Genomic DNA, 22,008 nt, shown 5'->3' on the forward strand with positions numbered 1-22,008 from the left:
TTACTTTGAACTTTTTGTCCCTATGCTTCCTACTATATTTGAGAAGTAATTATTAATTCATCTGCTATCTGTGACACATCATTTACAGCACTTGCATTCAGTTCAATAGAGATGTTGTCTTCTTATGTGGCTGATTGTTCTGTCTCTCATTTCACTACATTCCATACAGCCTTAAGTCTGTTTCCAGAAGTACTGATTTCTGACATTATGGTCACATTCCTTGATTTTTTAATAACCTTTCTTAGCAACATTGAGTAGTTTTTTTAGTGTGCAACTACTGTAGGGTCCCTACTTGTTCTTGCCAAAAGATACATTTCCCTTTTTCTTTCACAAGATACTTAATTCATCTAGTGACCCATTATTTTTTAATGGCCTTTTAGTGTCCTTTCTCATTAGCTTATGTGAAAAGCTATTTTCAAATAATGGTGTAAATTAATCATGTAATAGATGAAATTTTATGTTAGAATTTGGTTCACTATTAATTACATCCCCAGTCATCTCCTGTAAACTATTCTTAAAAACATTTGTCCTGGAGTAATTAATTATTCTCACTGATTACGAATGATTAGTAGCCATGCTGTAAGGCACTATGTTATTTATCCTAATTAAATGTGCATCATGATCAGAGAGGACATTTGTTCCTGGGTAAACAGTTATTTTCTTTTCTTGAGCTTCATCAAATAAAACATTATCTATTAGGCTCCTATTGTCTTTATGCATCCTTGTTGGAAATGTAATTACTGACAACAAATTGTAGGAGCCAAATAAGGTTTCCAGATCATTTTGCTTATCAGAATTCTTTCGAAAATCTACACTGAAGTCACCACAGACTACTCACCGCTTGCTGCTGACAGGTAGCACAATAAGGAATCCAGATTCCTCATAATAGTTCAAAATATCCCAGTGACGATCTGTGTTTAGTTACAATTAAAAGTGAACTGTTTTTTAGTAGTAATTCACAAGTCCACACTTATATGTGTCTATCACTACAAAATCTTCTTGTCTCAAATTTTTTTGAACTAGTGTTCTGTCTTAATATACATAACAATTCCTCCTTTTGCTATGTTAGTTCTGTATGAGCAAGCTGCAATAGTGTAATCTTTCATATGTAACTTTTTCTATACATGTGATTATGTGGTGCTCAGACAGGCACATGCAGTCTATCTTTTCAGAGCTCTCTAAATTTTCCAAATAGACAGAAAGCTCTTCTACATTATTATTCAATCCTCTAATATTTTGATGAAATATGAGACCTGTTCAGAAAATTCTGAAACTCTGTCCATACATTTTTTTATACTTAGCATTTTGAACTGTGTATCAATAACTAAAAGGTGTTTTGACTTCTGGAAGCAGTCATAGTACGCCTCTCGCTGGATCATGCAAAGTGCCATCTGCCAGTTTTCTATTATCTTGGTTTTCATTGCAAATCTTTGTCCTTTCACTGGGGTTTTCACCCTTGAAAATAAAAGTCCGCAGGGGTCAGGTCTGGAGAGTACGGAGGATGAGGCAGCACAGTGATTTAGTTTTTTATGCAATAGTCACGCATCAACAGGGATAAATGTGTGGGTGCATTATTGTGATGCAAGAGCCACGAATTATCTCACCACATTTCAGGTCATTTCTTTCTCACAGGTGCCACAACAAGTCCTAATAATACCATTGATAAACAGTTTGTTCTTTTTGCACACATTCATGATGAACTTATCCTTCAAAGTCAAAGGAAACTATCAGCGTGGCTTTGACATTCGACCTAACCCAGTGTGCTTTTCTCGGTCTTGGAGAACCTTTCCTGACCCATTGTAAGGATTGAACCTTGGTCTCAACATCATAACCATAAATCCACATCTCACCATCAGTTACGATTCTCTTAAGGAACATCTCATTCTCATTTGTGTGATCTAAAAGCTCTTCACAGATTGTGAGGCGAAGGTCTTTTTGGTCTTGATTCATGAACTGTGGCATGAACTTGGTGGCAGCACAATGCACTCCAAGATACTGAATCAGGATTTCATGACACGATCCAGCTGTAATATTATATTCTTCTGCAATCTCTCAGACAGTCAGTCTGTGACTGGCATGCATAATTTCATTGAATTTCTTGACATGAGCATCATCGGTAGACATCAAAGGGCATCCTGAACATGTGTCATCTTTGACTTCTATCTGGCCATTTTTAAACTGTGTGATCCATTCGTAACACCAAGTATGGCTTAAGCACTCATCACCATAGGCTTCCTGCATCATTTGGTGTGTCTCTGTAAAGCGCTTCTTGAGCTCCACACAAAATGTAATACTGACGCATTGCTTGTCTAACTCTGCCATCTTGAAATTCGTAAACAGTGAGAGACAACGTTCTACTCAAAATAGCACTGAGCAATAACTAACTGGCTTATAAAAATGAAACTTTCAGCAGTTACAAATTAAACACTGGCATGTGCAAGGATGACAACTGCATTTTGCTCCAACACACCATTGGCACAAAATTTTGAATATACTGGAATTTTTTGAACAGACCTCGTAAGCTAACCATGCCTTCTGTGCATTCTTAAGCATTCTGTGGGACCATTCTGCTATTTTTGCTTCTTTCAAGACCAGATGCCTGAATGCTGATTCTAATCTAAAAAACTGTCCCTTTGACACCAGTAACAACAAGGATGATCTGTTCAAAGGGTTCCATTGCCTGGAATAAACTCAGTTTGTTCATCTGACATTTGTGAAAGTAAGATGATCTTCAGCCTCTCATTCAATATAGTGAGCTCGATTTCACTGGTATGGGAGATTAGGATTATCATTTGATAGTTCTCTCAGTCAAGTGGTGCACTTTTCTTGAAGAGTGTTATGAAAATGGAGTGGCATGATTTGTCTGGCCAGTTTCCAGACATCCAGATCTCCTGACACAGCCTATGCAGGATGTCCACACCCAGGTTACCCATGCTTTTTAGGATTTCAACAACAATTGTCTCCTGGTCTGGTGCCCCAGTGCATGATCTACTTCTTCTCTAAGGGTTGCTAGTTCAGTGTTTGTCATGTTCTGTTACCTTGACATTGGTTGCAGTATTCAGCAAACAGCTTGCCACAGTAATCTCTCCATACTTTGGCAATGCCTTTTGTGTCTGTGACGATATTCCCTTGGTCATTTTGATAATCTGAGTCCTGGCTGAAAGCTCTCTCACCAAGTATTTCAACTTGTTGTATAGTTGTGAACTGTCATTCTCGATTGCATGTGCCTCTAGCTCTAGGCAAATTTCCTTGATATTGTTATTCTTGTCTTTCCTGCAAGCATGTTTAATTTCGTTATTCATGTTTTTCATAAGTTGTTCTTGTTGTTCTGGATCTGTGAGTTGGATATTAAGTTATCTTCCAATCAGAGCCAAATCTTAGTTCGACATCTAGTGTTGTTGCTTCACTGTGATATTAATCTTTGCATTTTTGTGATCTTGTTTACTGCATCTGTGACCCATTATTGGCCCTCATCCCAGTTATGTCACAATTTCCTTCTAGGTCAGGTGGTCCGGTGCTTCAAAGTACTTCTTGGAAGATTATTGGATCAGGGGTTTTCAGCCTTTTTGACTGTATTTTAGTCAGTGGTTTACTCAACTTAATTTTCAGGTAGGGCCACAGTAGACAGTGATCATATCTGCATTCAGCACTAGGTTTGTTTTTGACTCTGTGGAAAGAGGTTTCCATCTCTTTTCAACAAGGATTAGTCAATTTGGTTCTTGTAATGTCCATTTGGGGAGGTCCGCATAAAGAAATGATGTTTGTTATGTTTAAACAAGGTGTTCATTATGGAAAAGTTGTTGTCAGTTGCCAACAGTAGCAATCAATTGCATCATTCATTGTGTAATCTGAGACCATATTGTCTCACAATCTCTCACAAGTGGTTTTCCATTTAAATGGTTCTGACAGTCATATCGAAATATCTCAAAATAATCATAATTCCCCTTTATTGTAGGGCTGTAATGGTGTCTTCTATGTTTGAATTGAAGTCTTCAATTTCTTGGTCATCTAAAACAATGGTTGGTAGATTTACCTGGATAAGACATAATTTATAAGGTTTGGTGTTGACGATGAACATCAATATTCTCCTGTTGATGGATCTGTATGTCTCAACACACTGGGCCATATGCTGGCTGACAAGAAATGTGATTCTATTCTGACCAGTAACATCTGCCCTGGCAAAGTATAAGACATGATTCTCCATTTCAAAATGTCCACAGCCTTTCCAGTGAGTTTCTGACAAGCCAAAGCTGTCACTTTGATACTTCTGTAGTTCTTGTTCCACAGTGTGAAGTTTCCCTTTCTGAAGTAACCCTCTGACATTCCATGTAGCTATTGCTTTACATTTGTAAAATTAGTCTGTCTTCAGTTGACCAGTAGTAAATTGACCATGCAGAGCCTGATCATTCACTTCTGTGCTTCAGGTCACACATTTCACATTGTTTGGCCTGGACTTAAACTGATGCTGATAATTACTCGGATTGCGCAGCATGACATTTTTCATTTCTTGCCTTTTCATGTTGCAATCATTGGATTTTAATCAGGTGGTCTCCACTTGCCTTCTTGATCGTTATGCCACTGGACATCTAGTGGCTGCTCCTCCTTTAGAGGCAGTTTTCCACTCCAATCAAAAGAGGGTGCCCTATGCCCTATGCACTCATCCACCGTCTGAGGAAGCCTTTGGCACTTGATAGTGTGTGTGTGTGTGTGTGGGGAGGGGGGGGGGGTCATAGTTTAACATCATGCCCATCATAGAACTTCTTTCTTAATCTTTGTGTCAGTCTATTGCAACCTATTAAGTATTTATTCTACCCATATATGGCTGCAAGTTCATCTCAGACAATGTTTCCCAATAGAACGAGCATTTAGTATAGAACATATTACTTGTAAGTCAGGTTCATTCATCCATTGAATGTTAGACTGGGAGCAGCTACTGTATTAAAGTGTTACTGTTGGTAATAAGTTAGGTCTGGGAATGAAACTAGTTATTATTTCAAATTTAAATCCTTCAATATACAATACCCACAGAGAGAAATATAACAAAAAAATATTTTTTCATTTATAAAAAACATAACTTACCAAAATAACCAATAAAAACTTGTACCAAGGCAGATACTGCTATTGCACCAGAAAGCTCTCTCATTCGAACTTGCCAAAGTTCTTGCCGTTCATCAGGACTTAAAGAAGTAATGAATTCTTCTGACGGACACTTCCATGTTGGAAGGCTCAAAATAGCAAGTGTAGGAACCAAGAATGATATAGTTCCACCCTGCACTATTGGTAGCCTGAAATTTAATAATAGTAATACTAATAATCAATAATAATAATAATAATAATAATTATTATTATTATTATATACAACTACAGAAATCTGTAATTATTGATACATGTTCAATTGCCCAAAAGTTCCTAAATGCAATGTAACATATACTGTACAGTTAAAAGGAAGTCATGCTTGATCAAGGTTCGCGTCACTTTCCATTTTTAACCAGACATAACGTCTGTGAAAGGAAAGAAATAATAATAATAATAATAATAATAATAATAATAATAATAACACACACATTAAAATAGACAATCCACCAAACATAACAGACATGGAACACTTCTGGAGCAGCATATGGTCAAACCCGGTACAACATAACAGGCATGCACGGTGGATACAAGCAGAAACAGACACATACAAGATGATACCACAAATGCCTGAAGTGATAATTTTGCAACATGAAGTCACCCGAGCAATTAATTCTACACACAATTGGAAAGCCCCTGGAAATGATAAAATAGCAAATTACTGGCTAAAGAAGTTCACCTCAACACATTCACATCTTACTAAATTATTTAACAGTTACATTGCAGACCCATACACATTCCCTGATACACTTGCACATGGAATAACCTATCTGAAACCTAAAGATCAAGCAGGTCGGCTTCTACCAGTTTTTCCATTCGTCTGTAAAGAATTCGCGTTAGTATTTTGCAGCTGTGACTTATTAAACTGATAGTTCGGTAATTTTCACATCTGTCAACACCTGCTTTCTTTGGGATTGGAATTATTATATTCTTCTTGAAGTCTGAGGGTATTTCGCCTGTCTCATACATCTTGCTCACCAGATGGTAGAGTTTTGTCAGGACTGGCTCTCCCAAGCCTGTCAGTAGTTCTAATGGAATGTTGTCTACTCCCGGGGCCTTGTTTCGACTCAGGTCTTTCAGTGCTCTGTCAAACTCTTCACGCAGTATCTTATCTCCCATTTCGTCTTCATCTACATCCTCTTCCATTTCCATAATATTGTCCTCAAGTACATCGCCCTTGTATAAACCCTCTATATACTCCTTCCACCTTTCTGCCTTCCCTTCTTTGCTTAGAACTGGGTTTCCGTCTGAGCTTTTGATATTCATACAAGTGGTTCTCTTCTCTCCAAAGGTCTCTTTAATTTTCCTGTAGGCAGTATCTATCTTACCCCTAGTGAGACAAGCCTCTACATCCTTACATTTGTCCTCTAGCCAAACCTGCTTAGCCATTTTGCACTTCCTGTCGATATCATTTTTGAGACGTCTGTATTCCTTTTTGCCTGCTTCATTTACTGCATTTTTATATTTTCTCCTTTCATCAATTAAATTCAATATTTCTTCTGTTACCCAAGGATTTCTATTAGCCCTCGTCTTTTTACCTACTTGATCCTCTGCTGCCTTCACTACTTCATCCCTCAGAGCTACCCATTCTTCTTCTACTGTATTTCTTTCCCCCATTCCTGTCAATTGTTCCCTTATGCTCTCCCTGAAACTCTCTACAACCTCTGGTTCTTTCAGTTTATTATTATGAAATATCAGACAAAAAATGAAAAAGGTTGGGTAAAATCTCACAACAAGAAGCGACAGAGCAATTAGATGAAAAGAAGCAGAAATTACAAGCATTGGCCAAATGACTTAGAAGATACAAAAAAAGTGAAAATAGAAGGAAACAACACCAAACATTCAACACAAACCAAAAGAAATTTTATCAGACAATAGATAAATCACACATTAAAATAGACAATCCACCAAACATAACAGACATGGAACACTTCTGGAGCAACATATGGTTAAACCCGGTACAACATAGCAGACATGCACGGTGGATACAAGCAGAAACAGACTCATACAAGAGGATACCACAAATACCTGAAGTGATAATTTTGCAACATGAAGTCACCCGAGCAATTAATTCTACGCATAATTGGAAAGCCCCTGGAAAAGATAAAATAGCAAATTTCTGGCTAAAGAAGTTCACCTCAACACATTCACATCTAACTAAATTATTTAACAGTTACATCGCAGACCCATATAGAGTCCCTGTTACACTTACACAAGGAATAACTTATCTGAAACCTAAAGATCAAGCAGAAACAGCAAACCCAGCAAAATATCGCCCCATAACATGCCTACAAACAATATACAAAATATTAACTTCAGTCATTACACAGAAATTAATTAAACATACAACAGAGAACAAAATTATAAATTAAGAACAAAAAGGCTGCTGCAAAGGAGCACGAGGATGTAAAGAGCAACTGATAATAGATGCAGAGGTGACATATCAAGCTAAAACTAAACAAAGGTTGCTACACTACACATACATTGATTACCAAAAAGCTTTTGATAGTGTAGCCCACTCATGGTTACTACAGATATTGGAAATATACAAAGTAGATCCTAAATTGATACAGTTCCTAAACATAGTAATGAAAAATTGGAAAACCACACTTAACATCCAAATAAATTCAAATAATATCACATCACAGCCAATACAGATTAAGCGTGGAATATACCAAGGAGACTCATTAAGTCCTTTCTGGTTCTGCTTTGCTCTGAACCCATTATCCAACATGCTAAATAATACAAATTATGGATATAATATTACTGGAACATACCAACATAAAATCACACATTTGCTATACATGGGTGATCTAAAACTATTGGCAGCAACAAATCAACAACTCAACCAATTATTAAAGATAACAGAAGTATTCAGCAATGATATAAATACGGCTTTCAGAACAGACAAATGTAAGAAAAATAGCATAGTCAAGGGAAAACACACTAAACAAGAAGATTACTTATTGGATAACCACAGCGACTGCATAGAAGCGATGGAAAAAACAGATGCCTATAAATATCTAGGATACAGGCAAAAAATAGGAATAGATAATACAAATATTAAAGAACAACTAAAAGAAAAATATAGACAAAGACTAACAAAAATACTGAAAACAGAATTGACAGCAAGAAGCAAGACAAAAGCTATAAATACTTATACTATACCAATATTGACATATTCATTTGGAGTAGTGAAATGGAGTAACACAGAACTAGAAGCACTCAATACACTTACACGATCACAATGCCACAAGTATAGAATACAACACATACATTCAGCAACAGAAAGATTCACATTAAGCAGAAGGGAAGGAAGAAGGAGATTTATCAACATAAAAACACCTACATTATGGACGGGTAGACAATGTAAGAAAATTCTTTATAGAATGAGCAGAAACTAGCAAAATACACAAAGCAATCACTCATATAAATACATCGGCTACACCATTACAATTTCATAACCACTTCTACAACCCTTTAGATCACATAACATCAACAGATACAAAGAAAGTAAATTGGAAAAAGAAAACACTACATGGCAAGCACCCGTATCATCTGACACAGCCACAGATCGATCACGATGCATCCAACACATGGCTAAGAAAAGGCAATATATACAGTGAGATGGAAGGATTCATGATTGCAATACAGGATCAAACAATAAACACCAGATATTACAGCAAGCATATTATTAAAGCTCCCAATACCACAACAGATAAATGCAGACTTCGCAAACAACAAATAGAAACAGTAGATCACATCACAAGCAGATGTACAATACTAGCAAATACAAAATACACAAGAAGACATGTCAATGTAACAAAAATAATACATCAGCAACTTTCCATTCAACATAAACTAATGAAACAACACGTTCCCACAAAATGTACTGGAGAATGATGAATACAAATTATACTGGAACAGAACCATTATAACAGATAAAACAACACCACATAACAAACCTGACATCATACTCACCAATAAAAAGAAGAAATTAACACAACTAATTGAAATATCCATACCAAATACAACAAATATACAGAAGAAAAAATTGAAAAATACATCCAACTGGCTGAGGAAGTCAAGGACATGTAGCATCAGGATAAAATTGCCATTATATCAATTATACTATCAACTGCAGGAGTCATACCACACAATATCCACCAGTACATCAATGCAATACAGCTACATCCAAACGTATATATACAACTACAGAAATCTGTAATTATTGATACATGTTCAATTACCAGAAAGTTCATAAATGCAATGTAACATCTACCGTACAGTTAAAAGGAAGTCAAGCTTGATCAAGGTCTGCAACACTTTCCATTTTTAACCAGACATAACGTCTGAGAAAGGAAATAAAAATGGCTCTGAGCACTATGGGACTTAACATCTTAGGTCATCAGTCCCCTAGAACTTAGAACTACTTAAACCTAACTAACCTAAGGACATCACACAACACCCAGCCATCACGAGGCAGAGAAAATCCCTGACCCCGCCGGGAATCGAACCCGGGAACCCGGGTGTGGGAAGCGAGAACGCTTCCGCACGACCACGAGATGCGGGCAAAGGAAATAAATAACAATAATAATAAAGGAAATAATCTAACTTTTGACTGCAAAAAATTGATAGAATTCATGTGCCTATTTTCATTTATTTATGTATGTCTGTGGACAATTCTGCACATTGGTATTGAACTGGGTTACAGATGATTTACAGCAAGTTTGAAGAATTGCAAATTTCAAAAATTTGTAACTACATGCATACGTCAGTAAAATGACTGGTTTTCTCTAAAAGAGGGTCTAAAATATGAACATCCAAAAAAATGTTGATATACATACATAACTACAAAGTTCACATTATCCTGTCTGAAAGTTTTTTACGTATTTGCACAGTTAAATAATAGCCATTACATTAATTTTTTGCTTCGAGGTATGCTTTTACACTGTACGGACAAATTTGAATGAAATGACATTTTAATTTGGAAATCTGCTGTATAGAGGGCATCCTGTTTTTATAGGCTCTTTGTCAGTTAATTTGAACTGACTTACTTCAATATCATTATCAGTTTTATTTCTTGTGTTATAGTTATGGGTATCTCTGTTTAAGAATGCAGCATAGTTACTTTTTACATAAATAATTGTTTCCTATATGTGTAGTCCTCCCCCCATGAACCATGGACCTTGCCATTGGTAGGGATGCTTGCGTGCCTCAGCGATACAGATGGCCATACCGTAGGTGCAACCACAATGGAGGGGTATCTGTTGAGAGGCCAGACAAACATGTGGTTCCTGAAGAGGGGCAGCAGCCTTTTCAGTAGTTGCAGGGGCAACAGTCTGGATGATTGACTGATCTGGCTTTGTAACACTAACCAAAACGGCCTTGCTGTGCTGGTACTGCGAACGGCTGAAAGCAAGGGGAAACTACAGCCGTAATTTTTCCCTAGGGCATGTAGCTTTACTGTATGGTTAAATGATGATGGTGTCCTCTTGGGTAAAATATTTCGGAGGTAAAATAGTCCCACAATCGGATCTCCAGGCAGGGACTACTCAAGAGGATGTCATTATCAGGAAAAAGAGAACTGGCGTTCTACAGATCGGAGCGTGGAATGTCAGGTCCCTTAATTGGGTAGGTGGTTTAGAAAATTTAAAAAGGGAAATGGATAGGTTAAAGTTAGATATAGTGGGAATTAGTGAAGTTCAGTAGCGGGAGGAACAAGGCTTTTGGTCAGGTGAATACAGGGTTATAAATACAAAATCAAATAGGGGTAATGCAGGAGTAGGTTTAATAATGAATAAAAAAATAGGAGTGCAGGTAAGCTACTACAAACAGCATAGTGAACGCATTATTGTGGCCAAGATAGACACGAAGCCCATGCCTACTACAGTGGTACAAGTTTGTATGCCAACTAGCTCTGCAAATGATGAAGAAATTGATGAAATGTATGATGAGATACAAGAAATTATTCAGGTAGTGAAGTGGGACGAAAATTTAATAGTCATGGGTGACTGGTATTCGAGTGTAGGAAAAGGGAGAGAAGGAAACATAGTAGGTACATATGGATTGGGGCTAAGAAATGAAAGAGGAAGCCGCCTGGTAAAATTTTGCACAGAGCATAACATAATTATAGCTAACACTTGGTTCAAGAATCATGAAAGAAGGTTGTATACATGGAAAAATCCTGGAGGTACTAGAAGGTATCAGATAGATTATATAATGGTAAGACAGAGATTTAGGAACCAGGTTTTAAATTGTAAGACATTTCCAGGGGCAGATGTGGACTCTGACCACAATCTATTGGTTATGAACTGTAGATTAAAACTGAAGAAACTGCAGAAAGGTGGGAATTTAAGGAGATGGGACCTGGATAAACTGACTAAACCAGAGGTGGTACAGAGTTTCAGGGAGAGCATAAGGAAACAATTGACAGGAGTGGGGGAAAGAAGTACAGTAGAAGAAGAATGGGTAGCTCTGAGGGATGAAGTAGTGAACGCAGCAGAGGATCAATTAGGTAAAAGGCGAGGACTAGTAGGAATCCTTGGGTAACAGAAGAAATATTGAATGTAATTGATGAAAGGAGAAAATATAAAAATGCAGTAAATTAAGCAGGCAAAAAGGAATACAAACGACTCAAAAATGAGATCGACAGGAAGTGCAAAATGGCTAAGCAGGGATGGCTAGAGGACAAATGTAAGGATGTAGAGGCTTGTGTCACTAGGGGTAAGATAGATACTGCCTACTGGAAAATTAAAGAGACCTTTGGAGAAAAGAGAACCACTTGTATGAATATCAAGAGCTCAGATGGAAACCCAGTTCTAAGCAGAGAAGGGTAAGCAGAAAGGTGGTAGGAGTATATAGAGGGTCTATACAAGGGCAATGTACTTGAGGACAATATTATGGAAATGGAAGAGGATTTAGATGAAGATGAAATGGGAGATACGATACTGCGTGAAGAATTTGACAGAGCACTGAAAGACCTGAGTCGAAACAAGGCCCCGGGAGTAGACAACATTCCATTAGAACTACTGATGGCCTTGGAAGAGCCAGTCCTGACAAAACTCTACCATCTGGTGAGCAAGAAGTATGAGACAGGCGAAATACCCTCAGACTTCAACAAGAATATAATAATTCCAATCCCAAAGAAAGCAGGCGTTGACAGATGTGAAAATTACTGAACTATCAGTTTAATAAGTCACAGCTTTACAAACGAATGGAAAAACTGGTAGAAGCTGACCTCGAGGAAGATCAGTTTGGATTCCGTAGAAATATTGGAACACATGAGGCAATACTGACCTAACAACTTATCTTAGAAGAAAGATTAAGGAAAGGCAAACCTACGTTTCTAGCATTTGTAGACTTAGAGAAAGCTTTTGACAATGTTGACTGGAATATTCTCTTTCAAATTCTAAAGGTGGCAGGGGTAAAATACAGGGAGCAAAAGGCTATTTACAATTTGTACAGAAACCAGATGGCAGTTATAAGAGGTTAGGGGCATGAAAGGGAAGCAGTGGTTGGGAAGGGAGTTAGACAGGGTTTTAGCCTCTCCCCGATGTTATTCAATCTGTATATTGAGCAAGCAGTAAAGGAAACAAAAGAAAAATTCAGAGTAGGTATTAAAATCCATGGAGAAGAAATAAAAACTTTGAGGTTCGCTGATGACATTGTAATTCTATCAGAGACAGCAAAGGACTTGGAAGAGCAGTTTAATGGAATGGACAGTGTCTTGAAAGGAGGATATGAGATGAACATCAACAAAAGCAAAACAAGGATAATGAAATGTGGTCGAATTAAGTTGGGTGATGCTGAGGGAATTAGATTAGGAAATGAGACACTTAAAGTAGTAAAGGAGTTTTGCTATTTGGGGAGCAAAATAACTGATGATGGTCGAAGTAGAGAAGATATAAAATGTAGTCTGGTAATGGCAAGGAAAGTGTTTCTGAAGAAGAGAAATTTGTTAACATCGAGTATAGATTTAAGTGTCAGGAAGTCGTTTCTGAAAGTATTTGTATGGAGTGTAGCCATGTATGGAAGTGAAACATGGACAATAAATAGTTTGGACAAGAAGAGAATAGAAGCTTTTGAAATGTGGTGCTACAGAAGAATGCTGAAGATTAGATGGGTAGATCACATAACTAATGATGAAGTATTGAATAGAATTGGGGAGAAGAGGAGTTTGTGGCATAGCTTGACAAAAAGAAGGGACCGGTTAGTAGGACATGTTCTGAGGCTTCAAGGCATCACAAATTTAGCATTGGAGGGCAGCATGGAGGGTAAAAATCGTAGAGGGAGACCAAGAGATGAATACAATAAGCAGATTCAGAAGGATGTAGGTTGCAGTAAGTACTGGGAGATGAAGAAACTTGCACAGGATAGGGTAGCATGGAGAGCTGCATCAAACCAGTCTCAGGACTGAAGACCACAACAGCAACAACACACATGTAGTGACACTACTGTTAATATGTTTAGCTCCCTGAATTTACTTATTCAGGAATATCTTGGAGGTAATTTTGTTATGCATCGTACAGCCTTTTTTTTGTAGCTTTAGTACTCTTATTATGTGCGTATTTTCACAATTTCACAAGAGTGGGATACCATATGAAATTTGTGAATGAGCTAGTCCATTAGTACATTGTTAGCAGCATTTGTGTGTTTATTGTCTGTAACATTTTCTCATTAGAAATATACTTGAACTTACTTTATACGACAAATATTATTTATATGCTTCCCTCATGTCAAATAGTTATCCAGTGCCACACCCAGAAATTTATAATTTTCTGTCTCTTTCAGTTCTAAGTCTCCAAGATTGACAGTAATGTTGCTCACATCAGGTGTTTTGTCTACATGTATTTGCATATATGTGCTTTTATTTACATTTGTAAAAAGATTGTTTACTCTGAATTTTTTTTTTCCAGATTTAGAGAAGCTTTCATTTGTAGCAAATCGGCATTTGTGATTTAGTTGCTGTATTAGATTTTATAACTAAGATATTACATTACATTTAGTTTTCCCCTAATGAGGAGTAGCCCTATCTGCATTAATCATAAACTACCTCTGTTTTTGAGTTTGCTGACAACTATAATTAACATCCAAATGTTTTAAGAAACCAGTAAGATTTACCACAGGTTTTTGTGTTGCTCCGATAGAAATCTTGTTTTGTGTATTTGCTTCAATTCTTATAGGGAATTAGCAAATATTTAGCTCAACAGATTAAAAATCAGCGAGCTTAATTTAAAGTTATTTGTTCACTGCCTTGTAATGCACTGCACGAGCCATAATCCAGCCCCATTGTGAATGCTGTTCTCGAACATGGGATGAGTTGGTTGATGTCCATAAGCAGCTGGAAATCGCTCTGACTACTGTCAAATGATTGGCAGCTACTACAAATTGATGTGTTGGAAGAGCTCCGGAGAGTCGTGTATCTGTGATACCTATATAAGTGGTACCTCAAGTACTATCCTCTCCTGTAAATCCTGTCCCCTCTGCAGAAAGCACAGGATCTGTCATTACTCATCCACTTGACTGAAACTGGCATGTCAATAGTAGACCTAGGTGTCTTGTAGAGGGTGAACGAGGATGAGGCAGGACTCAGGGTGTTTTACTGACCCACTAACCAACAAGTTTGAGGTGCTGCCTTTCACTGAAACTGAAACTTAGCCATTGGGATTGATTCACCCATTTTGGGGAAATTGGTTTTGTCTGGAGTCAGAAGGAGGAAAATGCAAAAGGGTAGGGGTCTATTAATCATCTGCAGTTTAAACATACAGTGAATGATGGTACCCCTCAGGGAAATGGCAGCATGGGACAGGACACTAGGTGCACTCAGTGTGTATGTCTGGGGGCCTCATTCAACATGTTTGAAGAGGCTACTCCAGCAACCACTGACAGAACAGGGTGAAACTGCAGACTGTGGTGCACGCTGGAACAAGTGGTGCCAGCTGGCTGGGCTCTGAGGCCATTCTTGGGTCATTCCAGTGACTGCCAGAATAGGTTGAGAAGACCAGCCTTGCACGTGAAGGTTCAATGAAGTTCACAACTTGCCACATTGTTCCCTTTGGTTCTGAGACAAGTGCAAGGACTGAACCAGAGACTTCAAAAGTTCTATGACAACCTAAGCTGCTACTTCCTGGTCTTGCACCATGGAGCTGAAAACTGCAGAGTCTCCCTAAATGGGTAAGGTGTGCACTACACATTAGAGGCTGCTACTCAGGTAGCTGACTATGTGTGGGGTGCACACTAGGGGTTTTGGATTACTTGACTATCCATGCAGTCCAGATAATGATAGCTGTAGGAAACTCTGAAATATCAGGGTAAGATTGAAAGAAATGCCTTGCACAGGTCAGAGTATTAAAATCCTGATGGTAAACTGCCAAAGCAAACAACAACAAAGTGCCAGAGTTCGAATCATAATACTATGTACAGAAAGCTGGCTGAAACTTGAAATTGGTAGTTGTGAGATTTTTGGGGAAAATTTAAGTGTACATGGTAAAAATAGGCAAATGGGAAATGTTAGTGGTGTAATTTGTCACAGTAGACAAGAAAATGAAATCCACTGAGCTAAAAATTGAAGCTGCATGTGAGACTGTTTGGCAAAACTCAATATCGGGGATGGGCATAAAATGATAATTGGATCCTTCTGTCGCCCACCAGACTCATCTCCCAATGTAACCAAAAACTTTAGAGAAAACCTCATATCAAGTTTCCCAATCATACTATAATTGTTAGTGGAGACTTTAATCATCCACCAAATAACTGGGAAAATTACAGTTTTGTTAGTGGCAGGTGTGGCAAGACATCCTGTGAACCTTTACTAAATGCCTTTCTGAAAACTACCTGTAACAGATAGTTAGGAACCCCACTCATGATGGAAATATGTTGGATTTAATGGCAACATATAGATCTGATACCTTTGAGGATGTCCACATAAAAACTGGTATCAGTGACCATGAAGTGGTTGTGATAATTTTGCGCCAATGGGGTGTTGGAATGAAGTGCAGTTGGCATTCCTGCACCCACCTGTGTTTAATATGTATCTGCTGGAAGTTTCATTATTGCATGTCTGATAGTTATTGTTCAGTGCTGTATTGAGTGTAACATTGTGTATATGAGTAGAATATTGTGTCAAACTTCAAGATGACAGAGTTAGAGGAGCAATGTGCCTGCATTAAATTTTATGTGAAACTCAAGAAACCCTTACAGAGACACACCAAATGATGCAGGGAGTCTACAGTGATGAGTGCTTAAGCTGTACTTGGTGTAACAAATGGTTCACATGGTTTAAAAACGGTCAGATGAAAGTTAAGGTTGACCCTTGTTCAGGATGTCCTTTGATGTCTACTGACAACGCTCATGTCAGGATATCAATGAAATTGTGTGTGCCAATCAAAATTGACTTCCAAGAGATTGCAGAAGAATGTAACATTTCAGTTGGATCATGTTATGAAGTCCTGACACAGCATCGTGGAATGCATCATGTTGCCCCTACTTTCGTCGCATGGCTCACAAGTCAAGACCGAAAAACCTTTGCCTCGCAACCTGTTGAGAGCTTTTGGATCATGTAAATGAAAACAAGATATTCCTTAAGAGAATCATAACTGATGAAGAGATGTGGATCTATGGTTATGATGTTGAGATCAAGGTTCAGTCTTCACAATGGGTCAGAGAAAGTTCTCCAAGACCAAAAAATCTCGACAGGTCAGCTCAAGTTTTCTTTGACTTTGAAGAATTAGTTCATCATGAATTCATGCCACAGGGACAGACTGTCAATTGATGCTACTACTGGGATGTGTTGCAATGCCTGCAGGAAAATTTGATAAGGAAATGCCTGAAATGTGGTGAGAGAATTTGCAGTAGCCACCAGAAATATCGCGGGAGGCGCACATCGGCACGGCGCGTCACGGACGGTAGTTGCCGCAAGTAGAGTCCCGTCCACCAGAGGGCACGCGAGAATTCGGACGCGACCTCTGCCGGCGTAACAACAACAACAACAACTCAGGCAGCATGGGCCGTGCCCAGTCAGTCAGCATCGGACCTGCCTAGGACTCAGTCCCGGTCTATCCTAAGTGAAGTGCTACGTAAACGTGAACCGTGTTACTACACAATTCATGGCTCTTGAATCACAATAACCCACCCACATGTTCATCCCTTTTGGTGCATGACTACTGCACAATAAACGAAAACACTGTGCTGCCTCATCCTCTGTATTCTTCAGACCTGGCTGAAAGCTGAAACCACTGTTGAAAAGGTGAAGATTTGCAATGATGGACGAGATGGAAAGAAAATTCTCAGATGGCACTTTGTGATATCCAGAAAGAGGCATACCAAGACTGCTTCCGGAAGTGGGAACAGCATTGGGAGTAGTGTATCAATTGTAGAGGAGACTATTTCAAAGGATAACATCCACAATAAGTAAAAGAGAAGCACAGAAAAATTTTGTGGAGAAAGTTCTGGAATTTTTTGAACAGACCTCATGCAGTAAACTACATAAAAAATAGCGTCTTATATCAATGTGGAACTTGAAACTCTCAGCACAGTGCAGGAGCACATAGAGGAACTCTGGATCACATTTAAAAGAATAGTTGATCATGCACTGGACAGATATGTACCCAGTAGAACAGTTCATAATGGAAGGGAACCTCCATGGTACACAGTCACTGTGAAGAAACTTCTAAAGAAACAGAGATTCCTGCATAATGGTGTAAAATAAAACATAGGCTACAGACAGACAGATGCTGAATGAAACACATTTGGTTCTCATGAGAGCAATGCATGATTCCTTCAATGACTACTGTAGCAGAAAATTGTCAAGTGATCTATCACAGAACCAAAAGAAATTCTGGTCATATGTATAAGGCTGTTAGTGGAACCAAGTTAGCGTCCAGTCCCTAGTGAATGAGAGGGACTGAAATTGAGGGTTGCAAAGAAAAAGCTGAAATGCTGAACACTCTTTTCAAATGTTCCTTTACATAGGAAAACCCAGGAGAATTACCCCAATTGAATCCTTGTACCACTGAAACGATGAATGAAGTAAGTATTACTATCAGTGGTGTTGAGAAATAGCTCAAATTGTTAAAATTGAACAAAGCTCCAGGGTCCGATTGAATCCCCATACTGAATTTTCAGCTGAGTTAGCCCTCTTCTAACTATGATCTATATTGTAGATCTATCAAACAAAAATCCGTGACCAGTTCTTGAGAAAAGGCACAGATCACACCTGTCCACAAGAAGGATAATAGAAGTGTTCTGCAAAACTACCATCCAATATCCTTGACATTGATTTGTTATAGAATGTTAGGAGATATTCTGAGTTCAAACATAATGAGGTATCTTGAACAGAATGATCTACTCAATGCCAACCAGCTGGATTTCAAAAACATTAATCATGTGAAACACAACTTGCACTTTTCACACATGACATACTGAAATCTTTGGATCAAGGCAATCAGAAAGATGCTGTATTTTTTGATTTCCAAAAAGCATTTCACTCAGTACCACACCTACACTTATTGTCAAATGTATGAATATATGGCATATCAAGTGAAATTTGTGACTGGACTGAGGACTTTTTGGTAAGAAGGACACAGCAAGTTATCTTGGATGGAGAGTCATCATTAGATCTAGAAGAACTTCAGATGTTCCCTGGGGAAGTGTGTTGAGATCCTTGCTGTTCACGTTGTATATTAATGACCTTGCAGACAATATCAATACAAAAAAAACCTGGGTTCGGAGGAGATCTGTAAAGTTTGGAAGGTAGGAGACGAGATACTAGCAGAAGTAAAGCTGTGAGGACAGGGTGTGAGCTGTGCTTGGGTAGCTCAGCTGGTAGAGCACTTGCCCGCAAAAGGCAAAGGTCCTGAGTTCGAGCCTCGGTCCGGCATACAGTTTTAATCTGCCAGGAAGTTTCATATCAGCGCACACACCGCTGCAGAGTGAAAATCTCATTCTGGGTGTTATACTTTGTAGGGATATGAAATGGAATGGTCACATAAGTTTAGTCGTTGGTAAAGCAGGTGTTAGACTTTGGTTTATTGGTAGAATACTGGGAAAGTGCAATCAGTCTACAAAGGAGATTACTTACAAATCACTCACATAACCAGTTCTAGAATGTTGCTGAAGTGTGTGGGACCTGTTCCAGATAGGACCAACAGGAGATATTGAATGTATACAGAGAAGGGCAGCACAAGTAGTCACAGGTTGTTTAATCTGTGGAAGGGGCTGAACTGAAAGACTCTTAAAGACATATCTAAACTATCATGAGAAAGACTATTAACAAAGTTTCGAGAACCAGCTTTAAATGATTACTCTAGGAATATACTACAACCCTCTATGTATCACTCACATAGGGATCATGAGGATAAGACTAGAATAATTACTGCAGGCACAGAAGCATCAAACAATCATACTTCCCATGCTCCATACGTGAACAAAGAAGGAAGAAACCATAATGGGACATACCCTCTGCCAGGGACCTCATGGTGGTTTGCAGAGTGTAGATGTAGATGTAAGACACATACTACTTATAACAAATGAAGTGTCATCTGCTTTCAAAGCAGCATTTGGAGGAGCATCCTTTTGTAAGTCGGCTGTTGAAATACTACTTATAACAAATGAAGTGTCATCTACATATATGACAGCATTTCCACACACTATTTTAAGCATATCATTTACATTTATCATTAAAAGTAGTGGTCCCAGCACTAATCCTTGAGCCACTCCATATTTGTTGTTGCTGTAGTCTTCAGTCCTGAGACTGGTTTGATGCAGCTCTCCATGCTACTCTATCCTGTGCAAGCTTCTTCATCTCCAAGTAACTACTGCAACCTACATCCTTCTGAATCTGCTTAGTGCATACATCTCTTGGTCTCCCCCTACAATTTTTACCCTCCACACTGCCCTCTAATACTAAATTAGTGATCCCTTGAGGCCTAAGAACATGTCCTACCAACGGATCCCTTCTTCTAGTCAAGTTGTGCCGCAAACTCCTCTTCTCACCAGTTCTATTCAATACCTCCTCATTAGTTATGTGATCTACCCATCTAATCTTCTGCATTCTTCTGTAGCACCACATTTCAAAAGCTTTTATTCTCTTCTTGTCCAAACTGTTTATCATCCATGTTTCACTTCCATACACGGCTACACTCCATACAAATACTTTCAGAAACGATTTCCTGACACTTAAATCTATACTCGATGTTAAGAAATTTTTCTTCTTCAGAAACGCTTTCCTTGCCATTGCCAGTCTACATTTTATATCTCCTCTACTTTGACCATCACCAGATATTTTGCTCCCCAAATAGCAAAACTCATTTACTACATTAAGTGTCTCATTTCCTAATCTAATTCTCTCATTATCACCTGACTTAATTTGACTACATTACTTTATCCTCATTTTGCTTTTGTTGATGTTCATCTTATATCCTCCTTTCAAGACACTGTCCATTCCATTCAACTGCTCTTCCAAGTCCCTTGCTGTCTCTGACAGAATTACAATGTCATCGGCAAACCTCAAAGTTTTTATTTCTTCTCCATGGATTTTAATACCTACTCCGAATTTTTATTTTGTTTCCTTTACTGCTGGCTCAATATACAGATTGAATAACATCGGGGAGAGGCTAAAACCCTGTCTCACCTCACTCCCTTCTCAACCACTGCTTCCCTTTCATGTCCCTCAACTCTTATAACTGCCATCTGGTTTCTGTACAAATTGTAAATAGCCTTTTTCTCCCTGTATTTTACCCCTGCAACCATCAGAATTTGGAATAGAGTATTCCAGTCAACATTGTCAAAAGCTTTCTCTATGTCTACAAATGCTAGAAACGTAGGTTTGCCTTTCCTTAATCTTTCTTCTAAGATAAGTTGTAGGGTCAGTACTGCCTCACGTGTTCCAATATTTCTATGGAATCCAAACTGATCCTCCTCGAGGTCAGCTTCTACCAGTTTTTCCATTCGTCTGTAAAGAATTTGTGTTAGTATTTTGCAACTGTGACTTATTAAACTGATAGTTCAGTAATTTTAGTATCTGTCAACACCTGCTTTCTTTGGGATTGGAATTATTATATTCTTCTTGAAGTCTGAGGGTATTTTGCCTGTCTTATACATCTTGCTCACCAGATGGTAGAGTTTTGTCAGGACTGGCTCTCGCAAAGCCGTCAGTAGTTCTAATGGAATGTTGTCTACTCCCAGGGCCTTGTTTCAACTCAGGTCTTTCAGTGCTCTGTCAAACTCTTCACGCAGTATTATATCTCCCCTTGCATCTTCATCAACGTCCTCTTCCATTTCCATAATATTGTCCTCAAGTACATCACCCTTGTATTGAAACTTTATATACTCCTTCCACCTTTCTGCTTTCCCTTCTTTGCTTAGAACTGGGTTTCCATCTGAGCTCTTGATATGCATACAAGTGGTTCTCTTTTCTCCAAAGGTCTCTTTAATTTTCCTGTAGGCAGTATCTATCTTGCCCCTAGTGAGACAAGCCTCTACATCTTACATTTGTCCTCTAGCCATCCCTGCTTAGCCATTTTGCACTTCCTGTCGATCTCATTTTTGAGACGTTTGTATTCCTTTTTGCCTGCTTCATATACTGCATTTTTATATTTTCTCCTTTCATCAGTTAAATTCAATACTTCTTCTGTTACTCAAGGATTTATACTAGCCCTCGTCTTTTTACCTACTTGATCCTCTGCTGCCTTCACTATTTCATCCCACAAAGCTACCCATTCTACTTCTACTGTATTTCTTTCCCCATTCCTGTCAATTGTTTCCTTATGCTCTCCCTGAAACTCTGTACAACCTCTGGTTTAGTCAGTTTATCCAGGTCCCATCTCCTTGAATTCCCACCTTTCTGCAGTTTCTTCAGTTTTAATCTACAGTTCA

General features: G+C 38.4%; 1 protein-coding gene across 1 annotated transcript in view; it reads right to left on the reverse strand.

The window, feature by feature from the left end:
* LOC126163028 (solute carrier family 23 member 1) overlaps positions 1-22,008 on the reverse strand; it is a 249,748-nt gene that overhangs the window by 65,259 nt on the left and 162,481 nt on the right. The window contains exon 4 of the mRNA XM_049919899.1: positions 5,080-5,285. Coding sequence (XP_049775856.1) covers positions 5,080-5,285 — 206 coding nt within the window. The remainder of the gene's footprint in view (positions 1-5,079; positions 5,286-22,008) is intronic.

The sequence above is a fragment of the Schistocerca cancellata genome, chromosome 2, assembly GCF_023864275.1.
Source record: "Schistocerca cancellata isolate TAMUIC-IGC-003103 chromosome 2, iqSchCanc2.1, whole genome shotgun sequence".
Classification (NCBI taxonomy): domain Eukaryota; kingdom Metazoa; phylum Arthropoda; class Insecta; order Orthoptera; family Acrididae; genus Schistocerca; species Schistocerca cancellata.